The 20,535-nt window shown below is 46.2% G+C and overlaps 1 protein-coding gene across 4 annotated transcripts in view; it reads right to left on the bottom strand.

The window, feature by feature from the left end:
• TENM2 (teneurin transmembrane protein 2) overlaps positions 1-20,535 on the bottom strand; it is an 888,605-nt gene that overhangs the window by 184,879 nt on the left and 683,191 nt on the right. For 2 of the 4 annotated variants that reach the window (XM_012655757.1, XM_012655758.1), the window contains exon 6: positions 2,556-2,678. The exons of the other annotated variants lie outside the window; for them this stretch is intronic. In XM_012655757.1, coding sequence (XP_012511211.1) covers positions 2,556-2,678 — 123 coding nt within the window. The remainder of the gene's footprint in view (positions 1-2,555; positions 2,679-20,535) is intronic. 4 annotated transcript variants of the gene reach the window in all.

Here is a 20,535-nt window from a genome sequence, read left to right as displayed (position 1 = left end):
TAAATGTATAGAATTGGGTAGTGGGGAGCCGGGAGGTCACTGGGTACAGAGATTCAAACCCAAGGTCACTTTGGACAAAAGAGATAGGTGTGTAGGAGAAAACTGCAGCCTTTCTAGTCATTTTAAAAGCCATGCTTTAAAATAACATAGGAAGAGATCTGATTATCTTCAGTCATCTGCAGAAGGCCATTTCGGTGTTCAGAAAGGAAGTGTTTTGAGTTTTATTCCATCTTTAAGCAACTTTAAATTTTCACGCTTTTTCGTAAGTATCCTATTGACAAAATTCATTGGACAGTGATTTGGCAAACATTTTGTCTGTCTCATAACTCATTTGGAAAATATCTGAACTTGTGATGCTATGCAACTCACACGATATTTCCAAAAGCATGTTGCACACGAGGGAAAAAACTCTGGTCTTTCCAAAGACACAATGGAAAGTGTTTCTTCATTTGTTAATTGAGAGACACGTCCTCTTAGGACATGTTCTCTGGGGGAAGTTTACTTCTGTTTCCTGCCCAGGCTGGTGCGGGATGCAAAAGCGTGGTGGGGAATGGAGCTTAATCACAAACGGGAGGGGGGCTGATCTTCACTGATGGGGAGCAGGGCAGGTCAGTGATTCCCATGTGTGAAGGACACGATTTAAAAAGCATTTGTATATAACTTCCCAATGTATACACATGTGAAATATATCCCCGTGCCCGCTGACAGAATATGTATATTCACTTCAAATGAGCATTCTGAAGGGGTGGGGTGCTGACTTGTGAATTAAAGGACACTCATGGATAAAACATATCAGAGGCCCCTTAAAGCAGGGTTTCCAAGGGCAGCACTATTGTCATTTTGGACAGAGATAATTCTTCATCATAGGGGGCTGTCCTGTGTATTGCAGGATTTTCACCGCATCTCTGACCTCTACCCATTAGATGCCAGTCACACCCCCTCCAATTGTGACAATCAAAAAAGTCTTCAGACATTGCCACATGTCTCCTGTGGAGGGGGCAAAAATGCCCAGGCTAAGAACCACTGCCGTAGAGAAAACTGAAAGAGTGGATGGGGTCAGGAACTGGAGGTGAACACATTTCAAACCCGAGGCTAATAAATTTGGCTCTGGGCTTTTTGGTCAGTTAAGGCAAAATATACTTTTCATATTTCGGTCTAGTGTTACTTACCCAGTAATGGAAAGCATATAATTTCATCCTCAGATAAAACTTTTTCATGCTTACTTAAAGGTAATTTAGTATTATGATTATGACAGATGAGCAGAGCGATTCTTAAAGACTGGATAAAAAGACAAAAAAAGTCATACTTGAAGCATTAGGACAGCTCTGGGGAGAATAATTTAAGCAGCATTAGCATCTCAGGATGACTAATGTACATCTCTGAGGGTGGATGAATTCCAGAATCTTCTCTGTGGAAAATGACTGATCTAAGGAAAACTCCAGCATCCTGCCCAAAGATGCACAGGGCATCTGAGTTCAAATTTATACCCGCTCACTTGTTTGCTTTTGGATAAGTTTCTGTAACATTCTGCGCCTCGGTTTCTCAGAGATAAATTCGTTTATAGTTGTTGAAGTTACACAATGCTATGCCTGGCACAGAAAAGCTGCCTAAGAAATGCTGCTTCCTTTCCCTGCTTTGAAATATCCCTGTGGGGTAGTTCAAGAAATGTGGGCCGAACTGGCTGTATACGCTAAGAGGCAGGGCGGAAGACTTTCGTGTTTGGAGAAACCCTTCCATACCATCTCTCCCGTTTGTGACCTCCATCCTGAATTGAGCACACCCTGCCATGTGCCAGCCTGGCTAACTGTGCCATTGGCTGTTCTTGTCGTTTAATTGCTCCATGTCCCCACCTCCCCACGGTTCTGTTTTCCCTCCCCCTTCTTAGCACCTTGTTAGCACTTATTTTTTTTGTTTCCTGCAAAGTATGCAGTTGCCTGATTGCTTCAATAAACATTTCTATTGTCCCCTCCACCGCTCTGAGAAGAGAAGCTTTGTTGCCGAGTTGTCAAAACTCCTTTCTATTCCCCCTGAAAGCAGAACAGCTCCACAGCTCTGAGCCTTTCTCTTTCATGCCAAGCCAGGCACGCTCCCTCCCCAGGGAGGCTGCCTCTCTCCTCCTGGGAGAGGGGCCCAGTCTAGTGGCATGTGCTGCCTGCTGCTCTCTGCCTTCTGATTAGGCAGGACTTTCTCCTGCTGCTGCTGCTGCTGCCGCTCCAGCTGCTGCTGTTGCTGCTGTGGCTGCTGCTTCTGCCCAGGCCCTGGGATGCTTTCAAGTAGCTCTAGACGGTGCCAGTCGCTGCAGATAGCATAGGTATGCACATTGCTCTGAGCAGGCACCGTGCCAGCTCCGAGCGATCCAGCCAAACACAGCTAACAGACAGGAACAGCAAACAGCTTTTAACGGGGGCACCTATGAAAGGCAACGGTTTTTTTTTTCCCCTTTCTTTTTCTTTTTGCATACCTTCCCAGATTTGGATTAGAAAACCTGATCCAGCTGGTGAGAGCTCTGAATTTTCCTGTGACCTCAAGAGGGCAAGCAGCAGCTGTAACCTCACCTTTGCCTCCAGATGGCATTGTTGCCACATCATCGTTTCCTGGTAAGCCGGTCCTTATCCCATTGTTAAAGGTGTGTCCATCTGCCGGCTGGAGTTGCCAATTGAGTCCGAGCAGATGCATTGCTGCAGGAGAGACAAAGTAATGAAAATATGAATAGATAATTCAGCAATGCAAATGTCAAGGGGGAGGGCCAGGTGCCTTTTTCCAAGCGATTGCCTTTTAAGGAAGCTGCAGTTCAAAAACGGCTTGCCCCAGGCCGCAGGGATTAGCTAAATACAGAAAGGATGTGGATCTGGGTGGTGAGGTCTCCTCCTTCAGTGCTTCTGCTCCAAGTCTTAGGGGGAGATCTCTCCTGGTGGGTGGAGGAGGGAGGAGAAAACATTGCAAGCAGCTCTTCCAAATGGTGCACCACAGAGGGAAAAGTGCCCCTCTGGAATCAGGGTAAAGAGGACTGCGCCATCATATCCATCCTTTCCTGCACTGCGGACACAGTTGCTTTTGGACAGCGGGTCCAGGGGCACTGGCAAGATGGTTTTCCCCAAACTACGCAACTCAAAATGTCAATCAGCTTCAAAGGCGGCTACCCAAAGGTACCTGCCTGTTGGTCTACTCTACCTGCTTAGCAATATCAATGCAGCTAGCAGTATCTGCAGTGCTATGGGCCCATTGCAAAGCCTACCTCCCTATTTCAAACTTTAAAAATGTTTTTCCTTTCCACCCCTGTTCATGATAAGTGGATACCTTTCAGCACATTGTGGAAAAACCTTAGGGTGGGGAGTGGTCGTAATGGAATGATGTCCTTTCCTGAAAATGTTATTAATACTATGTCTTCTCTCTCTGTCTCTGCCTCGCACTTTACCAGAGTACAGGAATGAGACAAGGAGTTCTGACGCACTGCCTCTTCTTTGCTAAGGAAGCGCACACATCTGCAGAAGTCTTTACCTCCGTGCGCCCCCAAACCTCCCAACAAACCTCTGGTCTTCCTTGTCATCCTGCCTGTGCCAACTGCCCACAACGGGATTAGCGAACTCAACACATACTTAGTCCTGATGGCTCTCGTCTTTACTAGGTGCAATGCAAGGCAAACCCCAACACCTGTATCCTTTCAAAGCCCTTATGTCAGAAATGCTTCATTTGCGAATAAATAAGAAATTCATTCCCCCTGCATGTTTCCTGTCCAAACAATCCCCGCACCATGTCTGGCATCTCAACTGGACACAGGTTGATGCTGTTGCTGCGTTTCCATCACCACAGGAAAGAAAGGGCTGTTGACAGGGAAAGGTTTGGAGTTTGACGCGGGGATGGGAGAAACAATTAACCACAGGAAACACAATTAACAATGCTTAGGAAATTGTTCACACAGCAATTAATTCTGCATGCTTACCACCACTTAAAGTCAGGCTGCGTTCTATTAGGGTTAAAAACCCATCTTCAAACAGTGCGGCTCAGACGGATGGCTGCAGATGAAGGTGGCGGGGTGGCCCCGTGTGTGTTTGTGCTTTTCACGTACACTCTACTCCATCTTAGAGCCAGGGCTCCCTGCTCTACCTCGCTCTGACGGACGGGGCCCACGGTTGCGACTTCCCAAGATGATAAACGCTAATAAGAATAAGTGACATTTGCTGTACACTTTCTGTCAGGGTAACACCTAATTTTCTCCTGTAGTTTATCTGTTATATTTAGGTCACTTACTGGAAGAGACCAGATTCCATTGCCTCAAATAATGACATATTTTCACTGTACAGAGGTCAGGAAATGAGAACTAATCGTGGCGGCTTCAAGATAAGGATAGCTTCTGATTTGTAATTACCAGGTGAAGAGAGCCAAGGAATTAGCTATTTTTAAATGATTTCTTTTAAAAAAAGTGATACTATTAGGTTAGCGGGGCTTGCCTCGAGCCAGCTACCGCTGCACTGGAGACGCAGTTCTTCCGAGGAGGGTCTCTCTGTGTTTTAAGACAGACGCCGACAGCTACCGCAGGTGCAGCTGAGGCCCACGCCTAGCAAACCTTTGATTTCTACGTCTTTGGTAGGAAGTGGAGGGTCCTGTCAGGCAAAGATGACAACCTCCCCAATGCCCCATCCATATGAAAACTCTTGTCAAAACTGCTCTGCTCTTACAGTGCTCCGTCTTGTCATTCCAAGGTGCAGAACATACTGCAGCCGTCAGCTCTGGGAGAGCAGCAGGGAAACAATACCCCGACGTCACTGAACAGCAAGAGGATGTTGGTGCGTCTGCGTTCCCTTTTCAAGGATGCCTTCCCACCTGACACTCCCTTTTTTGTTTTGGGTTCCGTGGCATCTCTTTATTAAAAAAAAATGTATTGTGAAAATAAGAAAGCTACAGATGAGGTGAAAAGAGTGAGGGTCAGGGCATACCAGTAACTTCTCAGACTCCTCCCAGAAGTGAAAAGCAAAATAAGAAAGCGAGATGGAGATGGGAGAAGGGGAAAAGCCAGATCTGCTGAGCGTGAGACCTGTCCTCCCAGCAGGAGCAATGCGACAAAAACGAAACTCAAGTTTGGGCATATTTTCTGTTGTTGAATTGAACGTTAAGTAAATAAGTGAGAATTATATCGGGGGTATAACCACCTTCTCTTGTTTTCTGGGGGTGTCTGAAATAGGTTTTTTATTGGAACTTCTTTCTTTTTTTCCTTGATCAGCTATTCCTTCTCTCTTACTTGAGTAAGAAGATGAGACTGTATCTCTGGCCTGCAGGGAGGGACTACAGTGTCCTTAGGATAGAGACCCAGGGGACCCGGGAAGTAAATGAGCTTCCTGACTAATGAGAACCCTATTTCTTATTCTGCTACTGATTTGCTCTATGGCTTGGACTGAGAAATCGGTCTCTCAGTCAACCTCTCCCTTTACAGGTAGAATAATGTCTCCTTAAGGGCCAGAGAAAGGTTACACATTTGCAACCCCCAGAAGGTCAGACGAGAGTCTTGAATATAAAAGGCACTCCCTCGATGTTTATTAGAATAGATAATGATACCTGCGGGCAGATTCAGGGGGCTGGATTGAAGGACATTATGCACTTATAGACAAAAGAGGACACAGCACAGAGGTGTCAAGGGTGGAATGAAGCAGTGCTGGTAGCAATATGGACTCGTCTGCAAAGGGAAGGCTATTTTGGTTATCAGTATATCCGCCAATCATTGAACCTCTTCTATAGCCAGGTATCACAGCAGACATTCTACAGATACCTCAAGAGTCTTATCTTGGGCCAGGCGCGGTGGGGCTCATGCCTGTAATCCCAGCACTTTCGGAGGCCAAGGATGGAGGATCACATGAGCCCAGGAGTGTGAGGTTGCAGTGAACTATTACGACGCCACTGCACTCTAGCCCAGGCAACAGAGCAAGACCTCGTCTCCAAAAAACAAACCAAAAAAAGCCTTATCTTAAGACTCACAGGTAGGTACTACCATAATCCCCATTTCACAGATGAGGAAACCATTGACTGTGAAGTTTGACCACAGGGATTTCAGAATCAGAAGGGAATTACAGTGGGAGGTAGTTATCTGCTTCATATTTCATCGTGATCCGGTTACCAAGTCTATGGACAATAGAGTCTCCCCACCCCCACCGACCTTGACCTTGGCTGATACATTTATTTATAAGGAAAGTAGGAAATGCCATTTTTATACAACAGATCTGTGCATTCCTTTAAGTTTTACTGGGTTAGGATCCTTTCTGAAATCCAGCCAGAAAGAATTAGCATATATTTTGGGCCACTATATTTGTTTCCGTGAACAACAAAAAATAGCTCTTTAAACATTATGTCATCATACTTCCAATTTTAATCTACTCTCAGAGCCCACTTAGAAGCTGAGAAACCTCAGGGTAGCCAGTTATTGCTGCTTCATCTTAAGATTTCAGGAAAAGCCGGACCCATCGAGAGATTTTGGATGCCCTGGGATGGTTCCCTCCCTGCCCGCCCCCCTCTCCGAATGCTCCAGCAGGTCACCCCAAAAGGCCTGGTTCAGACCGTCTTAGGATCAAAAGTGAAATGAGTTTGGGAGGCCCTCCCTCTAACATTGCTCCCCCACCACGGACAGCCACAGTGTACAATTCATCATGATTTGACAGGCTCCCCTCCAGAGAGACCCTCGGATGAACATGGGGGCTCCATGGGTCAGCAAGGATGGGACGGAGAAGGGCTCAAGTGGAAGCTCCTGGAATCCAGGTGGCAGCTGGGAAACCAGTCACTGAGAACGCGACAGGCAGCAAACTCTGAACGTATCCCTCTGGCTAATTGGAGAAAACTTTCATCAAGTGCTGACAAGGAACCAAGGTGGGATGACTAGACCACACACAGATCCTGGTTTCAGGATTTCAGTAAGAATAATAAACAGACCTACCTGGCCTATTAGGGTGTGATGTTTTCTTATTGAAGTTGCTGCGTTTTTGTGCCAGATGGGCCCCAAAAGAAGTCCTCAGAGGGAGCCAACGCAAGAGAAAGGTAGTGGGTGGGGTTGGTTGCTGGCAACTGAGAATTCTCCAGCAACCACCACGACAGGGAGATTCCAGGCCCAGGAAAGTGGCAGCTTGGAATGGGGGTTGTCTGAAATAGTAATTAGGGTATGTGAGGCCCTGCTGGGTGCCACTGAGAACCTTCCATGTTCCTGGGCTGGCAGAGGACCAACCTGACAAGAGAGTCAATCAATATGTCAGCAATACTTCCCGGCGAGCGGCTCAGCCCCTGCTTGTCAAAGAGGGCAAACAGGGAGGCCACGGATGCTCTGTGTTTGCTGAGCAGGCCCCCAGGAGCAGGGGTATCTTTAAAGATCAGGCTTGTCGATACATAACCCGAGGAGGAGATTGGGCTTTCCCTTTGAAAATGGAAGACCTCGGGCCAAGCAGAGCTTAGGGAGTGGGAGGAGGGAGCCAAGCCTGCTGGGTCTTGGGGCTCAGAGTGCCGTCAGATTCATGAGGGCCTTGGAGACGATGGCAACGTTCGTTCAGAGACCAAGTAGGACAATGGGAAGGTTCAAGGCTGGGTCTCCCTGCCTTTGCACCAGCCAATTAAGTCAACAATGCTAGGGCTCCTGTGGGAAATGCAGCCAATTCCAAAAGTGCCACTGCCGAGAGGAGAGAACCACAGTGGAATAATCAGGGCTAACGTGCACAACTGCTAACCCTGAACTTGCACAGGCAGCCATAAAGGCCCCTTTGCAATCAGCACTGAAAATCAACACATGCAAATGAGTCTCCTAAATGATGCTGGTGACATTTGTTCTGACAATGTGCCGTGTATTGGGCTAATTACTTTAAGGGCAGCATTTATTCATTGTTTATCATTCAGCAAATATTTATTGAGCACCCACTGTGTGTCAGGTGTGTCCCAGGCAACAGGAACAAAGCAGTTAATAAAAAGTCTTTGCTGTCATGGAACTTAGATTCCAGTGGGAGATGAAACATGTAAGTGAAAAGCAGTAATAGGCGGTGGAGAATTGAAAGTAATTTTTTTTTTTTTTATCTAACGTAGACTGGTCAAGGATGGCATCTGCAATAGGTACCATTTGAGCAAAGACCTAAAGGAAACAAGAAAGCAGTTCCTGCTGACATCTGGGGAAGAGTGCTCCAATTTGGAGTGGAGTTAGCAGGAAAGGAGCATGGTGGATGGAGGGTGGGCAGGGTGGTGGGAGTAGACACCTTTGGGGGACCTTTGCCTTTTGTTGGGATGAGATGGGATGACACTGGAGGGTTTTGAAGAAATGAAAGCTTATTTTTCCCCCATTCTTACCCCACGCAGTGGTAATATAATCCACATTTTATAGATAAAGAAATTAGGCTTACAGAGGTTAAGTGACTTTCCCAAGACCACACAGCCAGTAAATGGGAAATCTGGGATTTGGACCCAGACACGGGTCAGAGTCAGCGCTCGGAACTCCCATGCTGTCCTGCTAAGAACTCACTCAGAGTCCTCACTGAAGAATGTCAGCCCTTCAAGTTTTCTGAGTGAACCACTACTCAGCCAAGACCGAACAGGGCAGGTAGGCTACGGAATTACTTACTAAATATTGTCAGGAATAGCCACTTCCCTTTGTGAGCAGTCATTAGTCTCTATGAATATGCCCTTAGTCAACATCCAGTTTGTTATTTAACTTAAAAGAACCACCGTTGTCAATATAAAATAAATCTGCTTGGCAACTTCAATTGCTAGCCAGGTTGGCCAACAATCAATATATTTGGCGACGTTTTCCTTGGTCAGTTTGCTTGTTGTCTTTTGGGCATGCAGTTGAGCACACTGCTTCTTCCTCAAAGAGGAGGGGCCCATTGCAAAGTATTCACGATATCCTTTTTAGGGATGCTGTCAGTGCCAAAATTACCTTCTGCCTAGGAGAAGAGATGCCAACAGGACCATGAGGGATCACACTCTTGGAAATGCCTTGAGACTTAAAAGGAGTTTAAAAATTTAAGTCTTAAAGGGTTATTCCCCCCCAAAATCCCTTTCTAACTGCCTTGGTGAAGTGATTTCTCTTATTTTTTTCCCAGTGTTGCAATACACTGAATGGAATGAATTTTCAAAGCACCGCATGGAAGTTACACCCACAAATCCTTTTACCAGTAATGGGATTTGTGCATCTATCTCCCAAGAATGCTCTGAAAACTTACCAGCCTCTGTCCAACTTCCAGCTCGCAGCTTCCAAATGGTGGCAAAGCTCAGAGCCCAGGAATTACAGAGCAGAGGAAGGATGAGGGGTAGGGAGGTAGAGAGGATCCCAGAAGCCCGGCAGGACCACTTGGAATGGAATTTGCCCGCACGCGCATCCCTCTAGGTGCTCCCCTCTTCCAGCCATGGTCCTAAAATGGTCCTCGGCAGGGATTTTGTCTTCTGCTTTCCTAATTCTAGTCCCTCACAAAAGTAGGGAGGCTTTCTGTCCCCTCCTGCATGTCTGCCATGAGAACAAGGTGACAGTTGCATGAGGCAGCTCTGGGCCCAGGGAGCAGTGTATTCCTGAGACAAGAAGAATCCGCACGGAAGGACCAGCGCATTAATCTATCCTCATGACAGGCTCAGGATGGGACAGCGAGTGGGAGGTGGCACAATATTAATCAATTGCTGTGTTTGGAGGAAACAAATGCGGCTCCTTGCAGCTTCAGGGTGTGTGGGGGACCCTGACTGGTGTCATCCCTACCCCTGTCCCCTTGAACCCCGCTGCTGCAGGAGCACGGCAGGGGGCTGCTGTTGACACTGTGAGTGTGCGGTGTCTGGTGTGCTGAGGTGACCTCTAACCACACCCCTGTGCTCTCAGCATCACCGGGCAGATCAATACTGAAGACAGACACACGCGCCCACAGTCACGTTCTTTTCCTTGTGCCGAGTGTCCAGGAATGTGCCCGATCTGCAACGCCGGTCAGGTCTCCCATTGTCCACGGAGCTGGCTCATCCTCATGCAGATAAACACGCGCCATTAGCCGCCCGGGGTGTCATTTCCCACCCCAGACAGCCCCGTTCCTGCTGCAATGTTTTTCCTGGGAAAGAAATAAAAGCCTTTCTTTCTCCAAGAAAGGGCCCATGTGATCAAAATACCTTTAGAGAAAGATAATATCGGTAGGTTTTATTCACCAAATAAATCATGGTCTTGGATTTTAAGAGCTTTTTTGATAACAAAACACACATATACACCTAAATGCATCTTTCTCCCCCCTGAGCTTGTCATTCGGTGTTGACGACCCGAAGAATATTCGTGTTTCTTTAAAGAACAGCAACCAGCAGCCCTGATAAAGAGGGGGCAGATCCGCAAGACCACCGACTACAAAGGGAAGACGACGTGGGCTGCACGCGGCACGGGGCCGCCGGAACCCTAGGAAGCAGACATTATGAATGTTTTAGAGGATAAGACGTCATATCGATCGGGAGATGTGCAGTGTGTGCTGGAACAGAGAGGGAGAACTCTCCCATGAAAAATAGCCTCCTGCAAGAAGGGGTGGCTAGGGGGTCAGGAATGTGCCAATTAGGGCATCCGCGATGCTCCGTTCTGAGGGCATATTGCCTCCCTCAGCCGCAGCAAGGGGTGGGGAGGGGAAGGGCTCATTTCTCTTCTTGAGTCCCCAGCACCCCCCAACACACTGAGCCAGATGAACCCTCTTTTCTGAACTCCGGAGCCCACATCCAGGCAGCCTGAACCTGGGCAGAAAAGCCAGGAGGGGCCTTAGGAATCAAGAGAAAAAGGAACTACCTCCCTTCCTGGGTCCCTGGGATATGCCAGGTTCATGCCCATAGGGTTCAAATTCCTGCACTACAACTCACAAGCAGATGACCTTGGGCAAACATATTTACCTCTCTGAGCTTCACTTAGCTATAATAAAAACTAACATTTTGGAAAAGTACTGACTCAGTGTCAAGTACTATTCTAAGCCCTTTATACACATTACCTCATTTACTCTTACAGTAAACTTAAAGGTGAGTACTATTACTATTCCCATTTTATAGAGGAAGGCAAAGGCACAGAGGTGTTGGCGGGGCTGAGAGGTGGGGCAGCTGGTTTTAGAGCCAAGCATGTGCTCTTAGCCACATTTTCTTGCCCTGTAATTATGAATGTAACTCTATAGGGAAAGGGACGATCAAACTGACTGTCTTAGTCTGTTTGTGTTGCTATAAAGGAATACCCGAGGCTGGGTAATTTATAAAGAAAAGAGGTTATTTGGCTCAGGGTTCTGCAGGCTGCACAAGAAGCATGGCGCCAGCATCTGCTTCTGGCGAGGGACTCAAGAAGCTTCCACTCATGGTGAAAGGCGCAGGGGAGCCAAGTGTGCATATCACATGGCAAGAGAGGAAGCAAGACAGAGGAGGAGGTGCCAGGCTCTTTTCAACAGCCAGTTCTTGCGGGAACCAAGAGTGAGAGCTCATTCGCTCCCGGAAGAATGGCGCCAAGCCATTTGTGAGGGATCCGCCCCCACGGCCCAACCCCCTCCTACCAGGCCCCACCTCTAACACTGGGGATCATATTTCAACATGAGACTTAGCGGGGCCAAGCAAACCATATCCAAACCATAGCCCCGACCTGATAGGCTGTCGTGGGCACAAAGGAGGTGAGGATCTGGGGGATCAGGCACATGGGAGGTGTTCCAGAAACGTCTCACTTCCTGCTGGGCCTTGGGTTGTTTTGACATTACAACAATGGCGATTGTGGCCAATTCTTATTGAGCGCTTAGCATGAGCCAGTCTCTGTGCTAAGCAGTTGTTACCAATTTCATGAGGTGTATATATTGCTTTCCCATTTTGTAGATGAAGAAATGGAGGCTCAGAGAGCTGAAGTAACTTATAGGTGGTAAGTGGTGGAGGTGGGATTTGAACCTGAGCTGTGAGACACCTAAGGCCTGAGCTCTCGAATACCTCACTACCCATCTCGCAGCAGGACAACCCTCAGCTCTGCTCCAACCATCAGGGAAGACAGGATTCTTCTCCCATTTGCCTGAACCCCCTTTTAGAGAGACCGCTGTGGTTTCCTTTTCTGCATTGCATTAGAATGGTAGAGCAACTATTAAGATGCGTCTCAAAGGTCATCTGGTCCAGACCTTTGCTGTGTAAATAGATGGTGACCCTGGGCCCTACTCAGGAGAAATGACTTCCCAAAGGTCATGACAGCCAATGACTTGCTGAGCCAGGATTTGAACCTTAGTCTCTTGACTCTGTCTAGTGCTATGTAGTCCTCTTCCATCTCCTCAGAGACAGAGAATCCTGATGCTATGTGTGATGCCATGCCTTATGAACGAGACGATGAGGGGACTCCAGAGAAGCCTCCTCCTCTCTCCTGCTTAAGATTTTTATTACTACTATTTGCAAGGTAGGGCATGAGCAAAAATAACCTGTTAATAAAATTCGTCAATAATAGGGCCCTATGGTCCTTTTTGATCCTAAATTCATTAAATTGAGTTTCTATGACAAATTACTTCTACTGCAGAAGTTCATTCATAACTAGAATCTAAAATCCCCATTTTTCTATTTCTGCCTGGTCAGACGACGCTGTGGTCGATATAGGCGTGTTTCCTCCTGCATGTGAACGTGGTACTTTTTCGGGAGTGAGAAATGAGTTGAAGAAATAAGGATGTTGAGCAAATCCTGTATGTAATTCTCATCTCAATTTGGTCATTTGTTCAGCGAAGCCAAATTAGGCACACGGGGAGGCGGCCAGTGTCCTCTTCAATTTTTAATTTTTGACACGGTTAGCTCAAGGATTTTTTTTAACTCAGAAATAAAAAATCCTGTATTAGCAAATTGGGCTTGATCTTTCTCCTAAATGGTTTTTAGTTAAGTAGATTTCACATGGCTAACCTGAAACATTTAAAACCTGATTCTGGTGGAAAGGAACATCATGTTAAAAAAAAAAAAATGAGTTCTCTCTCCCAGGGCCTGATTGGCAGCAGGGAATGAGAACCTGGGAAGTGGGGTAATGCCACTCTATCTCTCACATCCTTAATATCAACATGGTCAACTTCTTTTTTGCTTTTGGAGACAGAGTCTCGTTCTGCCACCCTGGCTAGAGTGCAGTGGCATCATCATAGCTCACTGCAATCTCAAACCCTTGGGCTCAGGCAATCCTCCTGCCTCAGCCTCCCAAGTGGCTGGGACTACAGGTGAACATCATGACACTGGATAATCTTTTCTATTTTTAGTAGAAACGAGGTCTCACTCTTGCTCAGGCTGGTCTCGAACTCCTGACCTCAAGCGATCCTCCCACCTCGGCCTCCCAGAATGCTAGGATTACGGGTGTGAGCCACTGCGCCTGGCCAACATGGTCAACTTTTTATGAGGAGAAAACTAATCTAGGGAGGGGAAAAAGGATCATTTCTTTTTGGAATTTAAACTACTTGTACCTATAAAAAAGAACTACATTTTCAGCCGCAATTAGATAAATGACACAATTAGACTTATTTTGAGTTCGTGACAATTTACTTAATAGACCTAATTTCAAGGGTTTTATGTGACATTCAAGTCGCACACATTTCTTTGGTGCTAAAGGCACACAATTTCTCTCAACAGACAGCGGCACTGCAGACTGCGGTGGCGTTTTTGGCTTATGTAAAGCATTGCAATGATGGTGGAAAGACATTTGACCTGGTCAAACTCAACCTCCCTCTCCTGCGGCTTATTTCCCATCCCCCATCCCAACCCTACAGAAGACCCCAAGCCAGGCATAGCCCAGTTCATCTCCAGGTGGAGGTGGTGTCTCCTTGAGTACCAGCCTGGGAGTGATCACCCTAACCCACCTGTTCAGAGATGAGGAAAGATGATCACGTTTGTACAGTTCCCGACTTGTTTTCATTGCTTAGCTCTTTTAGGCTAAACTTTCTCAATGTGTCTCCTACTAGTCTCCTTTGATTTCACTTGAACTTTACAAGCCATCCCTGAGGTAGGGATTAATCCCTCTTTTACAGATGAAGAGACCAGGGCTTGTTGTACCTAGTTATACAGCATACCTGAGTCTGGGGTTGCCAGATTTTATTTTCTAAATTTGCTAAATCTGGCAACTGTGCCAAGAAGCTGTTGTTAGGACTAAACCTCAGAAGCACCTCAGTTCCCCTGCAGCCCCAGAAACAGCCCTTGAACTAGTGCCCTTAGATCTTCTAAGCTTTGCTTTCCATCTGTCAGAAAGACTTGTCCAAGGCAACCAAAGTTGGGTCTCTCTCTGAAATGTCCACGTTTTGTGGAGATCTCTACCCTGAACGTCAAGCATTCCACTCTGGACCAGTCTGCCCAGTGGAAACATAACACCGGCTGCTCATGAAATTTTCCAATAACCACATCGAATAAGTAAAAACAAATTTAATAACATGTTTTTAACTCAATATATCCAAAATATTATCAGTTCAACATGTAATCAACATAAAAATCATTAATGAGATGTATTACTTTTTTTTGTGCACAAAGTCTCTGAAATCTGACTTCGTTTTACACTTACAGCATATCTCAGATACGCTAAATTTCCAGATGCTAAATTTTCAACTGTTAAAGTGAAATGTGGTCCCGCCCAAACTATAAAACTGTGCGGCACAAAAATATTTTATAATATCTCAGTTTTTAAATGTAAATAAATTCAGTTCTTCAGTGGCATTGAACGCATTTCGCATGCCCAATAGCCTGTTCCTCTTGGACAGAGCAGGCGCTACACCACTGTGGCTAACACGGTTCTTCTAGGCTGATTTCCTCCTCCCAGGATATTTTATACCAACACTTCTTACAGTCTTTATGGCTTTACATGTTAATTACTTAGTTACTGATCTTCCCTCCTCACAAGTTTGAGCCATGAGCACTGGGAGAGGTGACAGTAAGTGTTCCCTGTCCTCTTTTGAGTCTCCTTCCCTCCCCAGCAACCAGCATAACCTTTAGAACATAGTGGTGTTTAAGAAATGTTTTTTGGATGAAAGAATGGCTTGAAAAGTCGTGTTTAAAAAAATATAATTTATTGAGCTCTTACAGTGTGCCATGCTAAGAATAATAATGGCAGTATTCATAAACAACTCCTACGAAATTTTTATGTTGTGCCAGGCTCTCAATTACCAACTGCTTTTAAGGCATTTCTCATTTCATCATCGAAACAAATTTGGAGGTAGCAATTATTTCCATTTTACATATGAGAAAACTGAGGCTCAGAGAGATTAAATAACTTGCCCACTCTCACCCAACTACTAAGTGCCAGACTCAGGAAGACACAGTCTTAACCAGCCTCCAGCGTTTCTTTAATTGTTGACTATGTTCATGGGTTTTACTAAATCTGAACTCCACTTACACTATTATTTCCTATCTACATTTTAAAATCAATCTCCTGCTGGGTGTGGTGGCTCACACCTGTAATCCTAGCACTCTGGGAGGCCAAGGTGGGAGGATTGCTTGAGCTTAGGCGTTCAAGAGCAGCCTGAGCAAGAGCCAGACTCCGGCTCTACTAAAAATACAAAAAATTAGCCGGGCACGGTGGTGCACGCCTGCAGTCCCAGCTACTCGGGAGGCTGAGGCAGGAGGATCGGTTGAGCCCAGGAGTTTGAGGTTGCTGTGAGCTACGATGATGCCACTGCACTCTACCTACCTGCACTCTACCTACTCTCTCAAAAAATAAAAAATTAAAATAAATAAATAAAATCAATCTCCTTTTTAGCACTTGTGTTTGTTTTTGTTTAACTTATAGACAAAGACTTACAGGCAACCCAGAACTCGGTATGAGTCTTAATACACATAAGAAAGAGTATTATGGAAAAAAAAAAAAAGGAAAAAAATCAATCTCCTTTTAAAAAACTTACATCAATTTGGCCTCATTCCAAAATAATATCTGTGAAATGAAAAGCTTGATGTACTAGTTATAAGGTTTTGTGACACATTAAAATAACACGTAACTATTGCAATACAGAAGTTTGTCCACACTGCACAAAGTCATGCTGGGTACTACCAGTGGTATCACCACCACACCCGGGTGGACATTACCCCCTGACAGGTCGCATCTAACCTTTGACACTGGTCTTTCTGTTCCTAGAGACCCACCATTATTTCTGTACTTTCCCAACCCTCTCACGCCGTGGTCTAGAAGGAAAAATACCAGCAGTAGAGGAACAGGCTGGAAGGGAGGCTCTCCCTTGCCTGTCTTTTCTCATTATTTCTAGCTGTAAAAAAAGCAAACCACAAGCAAACCAGAAGACCTGACTCCCCACCCCCTCTGCCTTAAGGGATTTTCCTGTGCCTCTTCAGAGACTGAGGATTAAAAACTGCTTCGGGGTGGCTGCGTCCATGGGGTCAGTCCTGCCCGCTGCGGGCTTTCCTGCCTCTTGCCAGCACACTACCAAGGCAGTCTCAAATCTGTTAGAACCTGAGAGCTTCTATTCTCCTCCCGACCCCACCTGCCTTCCTTCCAGCCCTGGGGGGTCTCCTGGACCAGACCACCCCAGATGTGATCCTGGGCAGCCCAGGTCGTACTTAACAAATCCACCAGCAATCATTGTACACCCCCAGAGACTGCGAACCCTCAGTGCAGTTCTCAGTAAGCATAATAGCCAACACATAGTAGTGCTTATTGTGTACCAGACACTGTTCTAAGCACTTTAAATATTTAAAGTGATATATTTAAATGAAATTGCCATTTTCGTAGATCAAATATGGTAGAAAACCACCAATGTCACATGGTTCGACTTAATATATGAATAACTTAATAGCTCTAGAGGCAGATACTTTCATTATACCCATTTTATAGCTGAAGAAACTATAAGAGAGAGATTAAGTACCTTGCCCAAGGTCATTCTGTCAGTAGTGGCAGAGCTGGGCTTGGAACTTGGGGACTCTGGCTCAGAACATTTGCCTATAATGCTTTCTGTCTCTTACAGTAAAAGTGCTAGAAAAAGAAAGTGTACTTTTAGCTAAAGAATGGACTCTACATTTCAGGTGCATTGTGAGTAAAATAGACTTTTGTGGGAACGGTAGGATACGATGGTCAGAGTAGCTTTGGGATCATCAGACAGACCTGGCTTCAGATCCAGGTCCCAGCCCTGGCCGTCAGCAGCTGTGAGGCTCTGGGAAAGTTTTCTCTTCTCTTTCTTTTCCTCTTAGACCCTCAGTTTCTTCATCTGTAAAATCGGAATCTTAAAACTCCCTACCTCCAGGGGGGCTGCCACATTAAATGAAATAAAGCATGCAAAGCACTTAGCTCCGTGCTTGACACAGAGTTAGGAACCCAACAAAGAGCAGTTACTGTGTGGACTGGCCAGAAGCAATATGGTCTGTCTGGAGAAAAATCTCTTGCGAATCCCAAACAGCGAGGTTATAAGCACACAGCCCATTTTACAATTGGAGATTCTAATCTGTGACTTAGAATCACAGAAAATAAGAAATATAGGAAAATACTTAGAGATCAAATCCTCCAGACTCATCTTACAGATGGGGTCGCAGGACCCAGAAGGGTTAGACACCTGGGCAGAAGGTGTCTCTCCTGAAGGCACAGTCCCTGATCTCATCTGCTTCCACCATCCTGCACTGACGCTCAAAGCTGTGCTTTTGGAGCGACGCTTTAAAGAGGAAACTCAAGTCTACTGACCTGGCACATGTATTTTATACACGTGTGAAATCAGTGCCAACCCTAAGAAGTGGTTGGGAAGGGCAATTGTGGTGGGAAAGGGAGGTGAGTAGGGAAATGCTAAGTTATTTCCACCAACTTTCTCTAAAGCTGCCACACGTTTTCTTCATAAAAACAGTGTTTCCTATGCAAATGGAGCTTCAAGACAAGCCCCCAACCTCCCCCTTTCCACCCAGATTGATGGCATCCCTAGTCCCTTCCTGTGTATATATTCTGGAGACATCTCTGTATAAAAAACACATAGGATAGCAATAGTATTTTCTGCTTTGAATCTAATATCTGCAAATTCAGAGTGCTTGCATGATTCGCCTGGATACCGCAACAGGGCAAAGGCTCATGTAGCGTGGGAGAGCTCAGTTAACCAGCATTTCCAAACCTTCGACTCTGCTGAGGGCTGAGCTGGGCTCTGGGAGTACAATGATGTGGAAGACACTGCTCCTGCCCTCAAAGAGCTCACAGTCTAGGCCAGTGGCTTCAGGCTGTGATTCCCAGACCAGCAGAATCAGCATTACCTGAGAACCTGTTAGAAATGCAAATTATTGGGCCCCACCCCAGACCTACAAACCAGACACTCAGGGGCGGGGCCCAGGTCTCTACGTATTAAGGAGCCCTGCAGGTGATTCTGATGAATGCTCAAGTTTGAGAACCACAGGTATTGCACGAGGCTGGGCAGACAGCCATTAGTGAAAGAGAACACAAAGGGAAGGAACAAGCTCCTCTAGTCTATTTCCGTGAAGGTGGAGGAGGTGAAAGATCCCAAACACCTTCCTCCAGGTCTAGGCACTGGGTCTTTGCCTATACAGGCAGCATGCCCAAAGCAGCTGGGAAGATGCAATATGGAAAAGAGATGTTCAACCCAGGGTGGAAAGATGAGGAAAAAATGCCAGAACCAGACTTGGGCCCAAGCGAAATGATGAAATGGGGAGCATGGCTCCACTTCACCCAGTACCTGCCTTGTGTCCACTCTGCCTGCCCAAGGTGACCAGTGATCAGAGAGACCCACTGCCCACCTCCAAACTCCGCAGTGCCACCTGCATGACTGTTTTCCCATCATGTCAGAGGGTTCCAGACTCTCATCCAACTCACCCAAAATTCTGCTTTCCAAACTACCAGCCACTTCAATGGAATGAAAAAAAAATCAGTTGGAATTTGATATCAATTATTAATTATTAATTCATCCAAAGCCCTTCCCACAACGTCACATATTCTACTATTAATGGATGTGCGATTATAGGGAGGATTAATGATTTAAGCCAAACACATAAACTCTAAGGGTCGAAATCTTAGGCTTGGTGCCAGTTAGGAGGAGAGATATTTTTAGACAGAAGATATTTTTGACCACGGCTCTGAAATGGCCTGATGAGAAGGCTCCCTCCTCTATGCTCTGATCGGCCCTGACTGTGGAGGGGCTGACTTGAGGCAGGTATACATTGGAGGGGGGGGTCTGTGCTCTGTTTGGTAGAGCGACGGTAACCCCCTCCCCACTATCAGGCACAGGGCTGCCCAAAGCCAGATGTTCCATCAGGGATATGTTGGGGCTTGGGCATCTGATTGTAAACACCCATGGTCAGTGTTACTGGGCAAATTCCTTTTTCTATAGTCCGTCATGCCCAACTCGGAAGTTTGGGATGAGTAGCTATGTATCTGCGTAGGACCCTCAGGGTTCAGCTTAACTAGATTTAAGTAGAAAAGGGGAATTTTTTTGAAGGCTGTGAATGTTGCTCATGAAAGCGAAGGAGTAGCTGGCCACTAAGGAGCTTCCTTTATTCTCTGTCAGTAAGCTTTGCTGTGGTCTGAACGTTTGTCCTCCAGAAATTCCTGTGTTGAAATCCTAACCCCAAAGTGATGGTATGAGGGGGTGGGGCCCTTGGGCGGTGATCAGCTCACGAGCGGGGTTAGTATTCTTATAAAAGAGGACCCAGAGAGCTAGCTAGTTCCTTCCACCATGTGAGGACACGGCGAGAAGACGCCACCTAGGAACCCGAGAGCAGGCCCTCACCATCACCGCATCTACCACTGGCTTGATCTTGGACTTCCCAGCCTCCACAACTGTGAGAAATCAATTTCTGTTGTTTAAAAGCTAGTTAGCCCCTGGCATTTTGTTATAGCAGCCCGAATGGACTCAGAGAGGCTTTATCCCTGAGGGGAGGACCACAGGTACAGAGTGCGCCAGACTCACACTCCCGCCCCTTGGGCCACCAGAAGAAAAGAGAGCTTCACTTTTCCTGTTTCACTGTTAGACATCACAGGTAAGGATGCTAACTGGCTCAGCTGAAGTCACATGCCCTTTCCTAGGGCCAGTCGCTACAGCGAGGAAGGTGAGATAATACTGTCTTACCCTGTTTAGGTTCAGGGACCTGAAGAGGGTGTTGAGCACAGACATGGCCACCAAGTAAAGTTGCCAGACTTAGCAAATAAAAATACAGGATGCCAGTTAAATTTGAATTTTCCATGCAATATTTGGGACATACTTCCATTAAAAATATTTTATGTCGTTTATCTGAAATGCAGATTTAACTGGGCATCATACATTTAGCCTGGCAATTGTGTTACCAGGCAGCCTCCTCATTTTGTGTTTACTGCAACTTGTTTACAAGCTTGGAGAGGTACAGAGTCTTTTGTGGAAGAAAGCACTGTCCAATCCCAGAGTCGTCCCTGAGCGTGGATAGTTCTCTGCCCAGATGAGAATCCATGACACGCATCTACACTTTCCACAAAGTGTCAAAACTGCCTGGCTGTTGGTGTGTAAAGCATATGGACTACTCCTTTTATCAACTACAGCGATTCCTGGGTGGGACCTGAGGATTTATCAGAAAATTCAGTTAGGATCAAATTGTGATTCCACCCTTGCTGAAGCTCCTTAGAGAAATGTGATATCGAGAGAGTCAGCATAAGGCTGAGTAGCTGGTCCAGCCCCAGCC

The sequence above is a fragment of the Propithecus coquereli genome, unplaced genomic scaffold, assembly GCF_000956105.1.
Source record: "Propithecus coquereli isolate 6110/MARCELLA unplaced genomic scaffold, Pcoq_1.0 Scaffold483, whole genome shotgun sequence".
NCBI classification, from domain to species: domain Eukaryota; kingdom Metazoa; phylum Chordata; class Mammalia; order Primates; family Indriidae; genus Propithecus; species Propithecus coquereli.
Note: the sequence above shows the minus strand (reverse complement) of the source record. Positions and strands in the feature narration are given on the sequence as shown.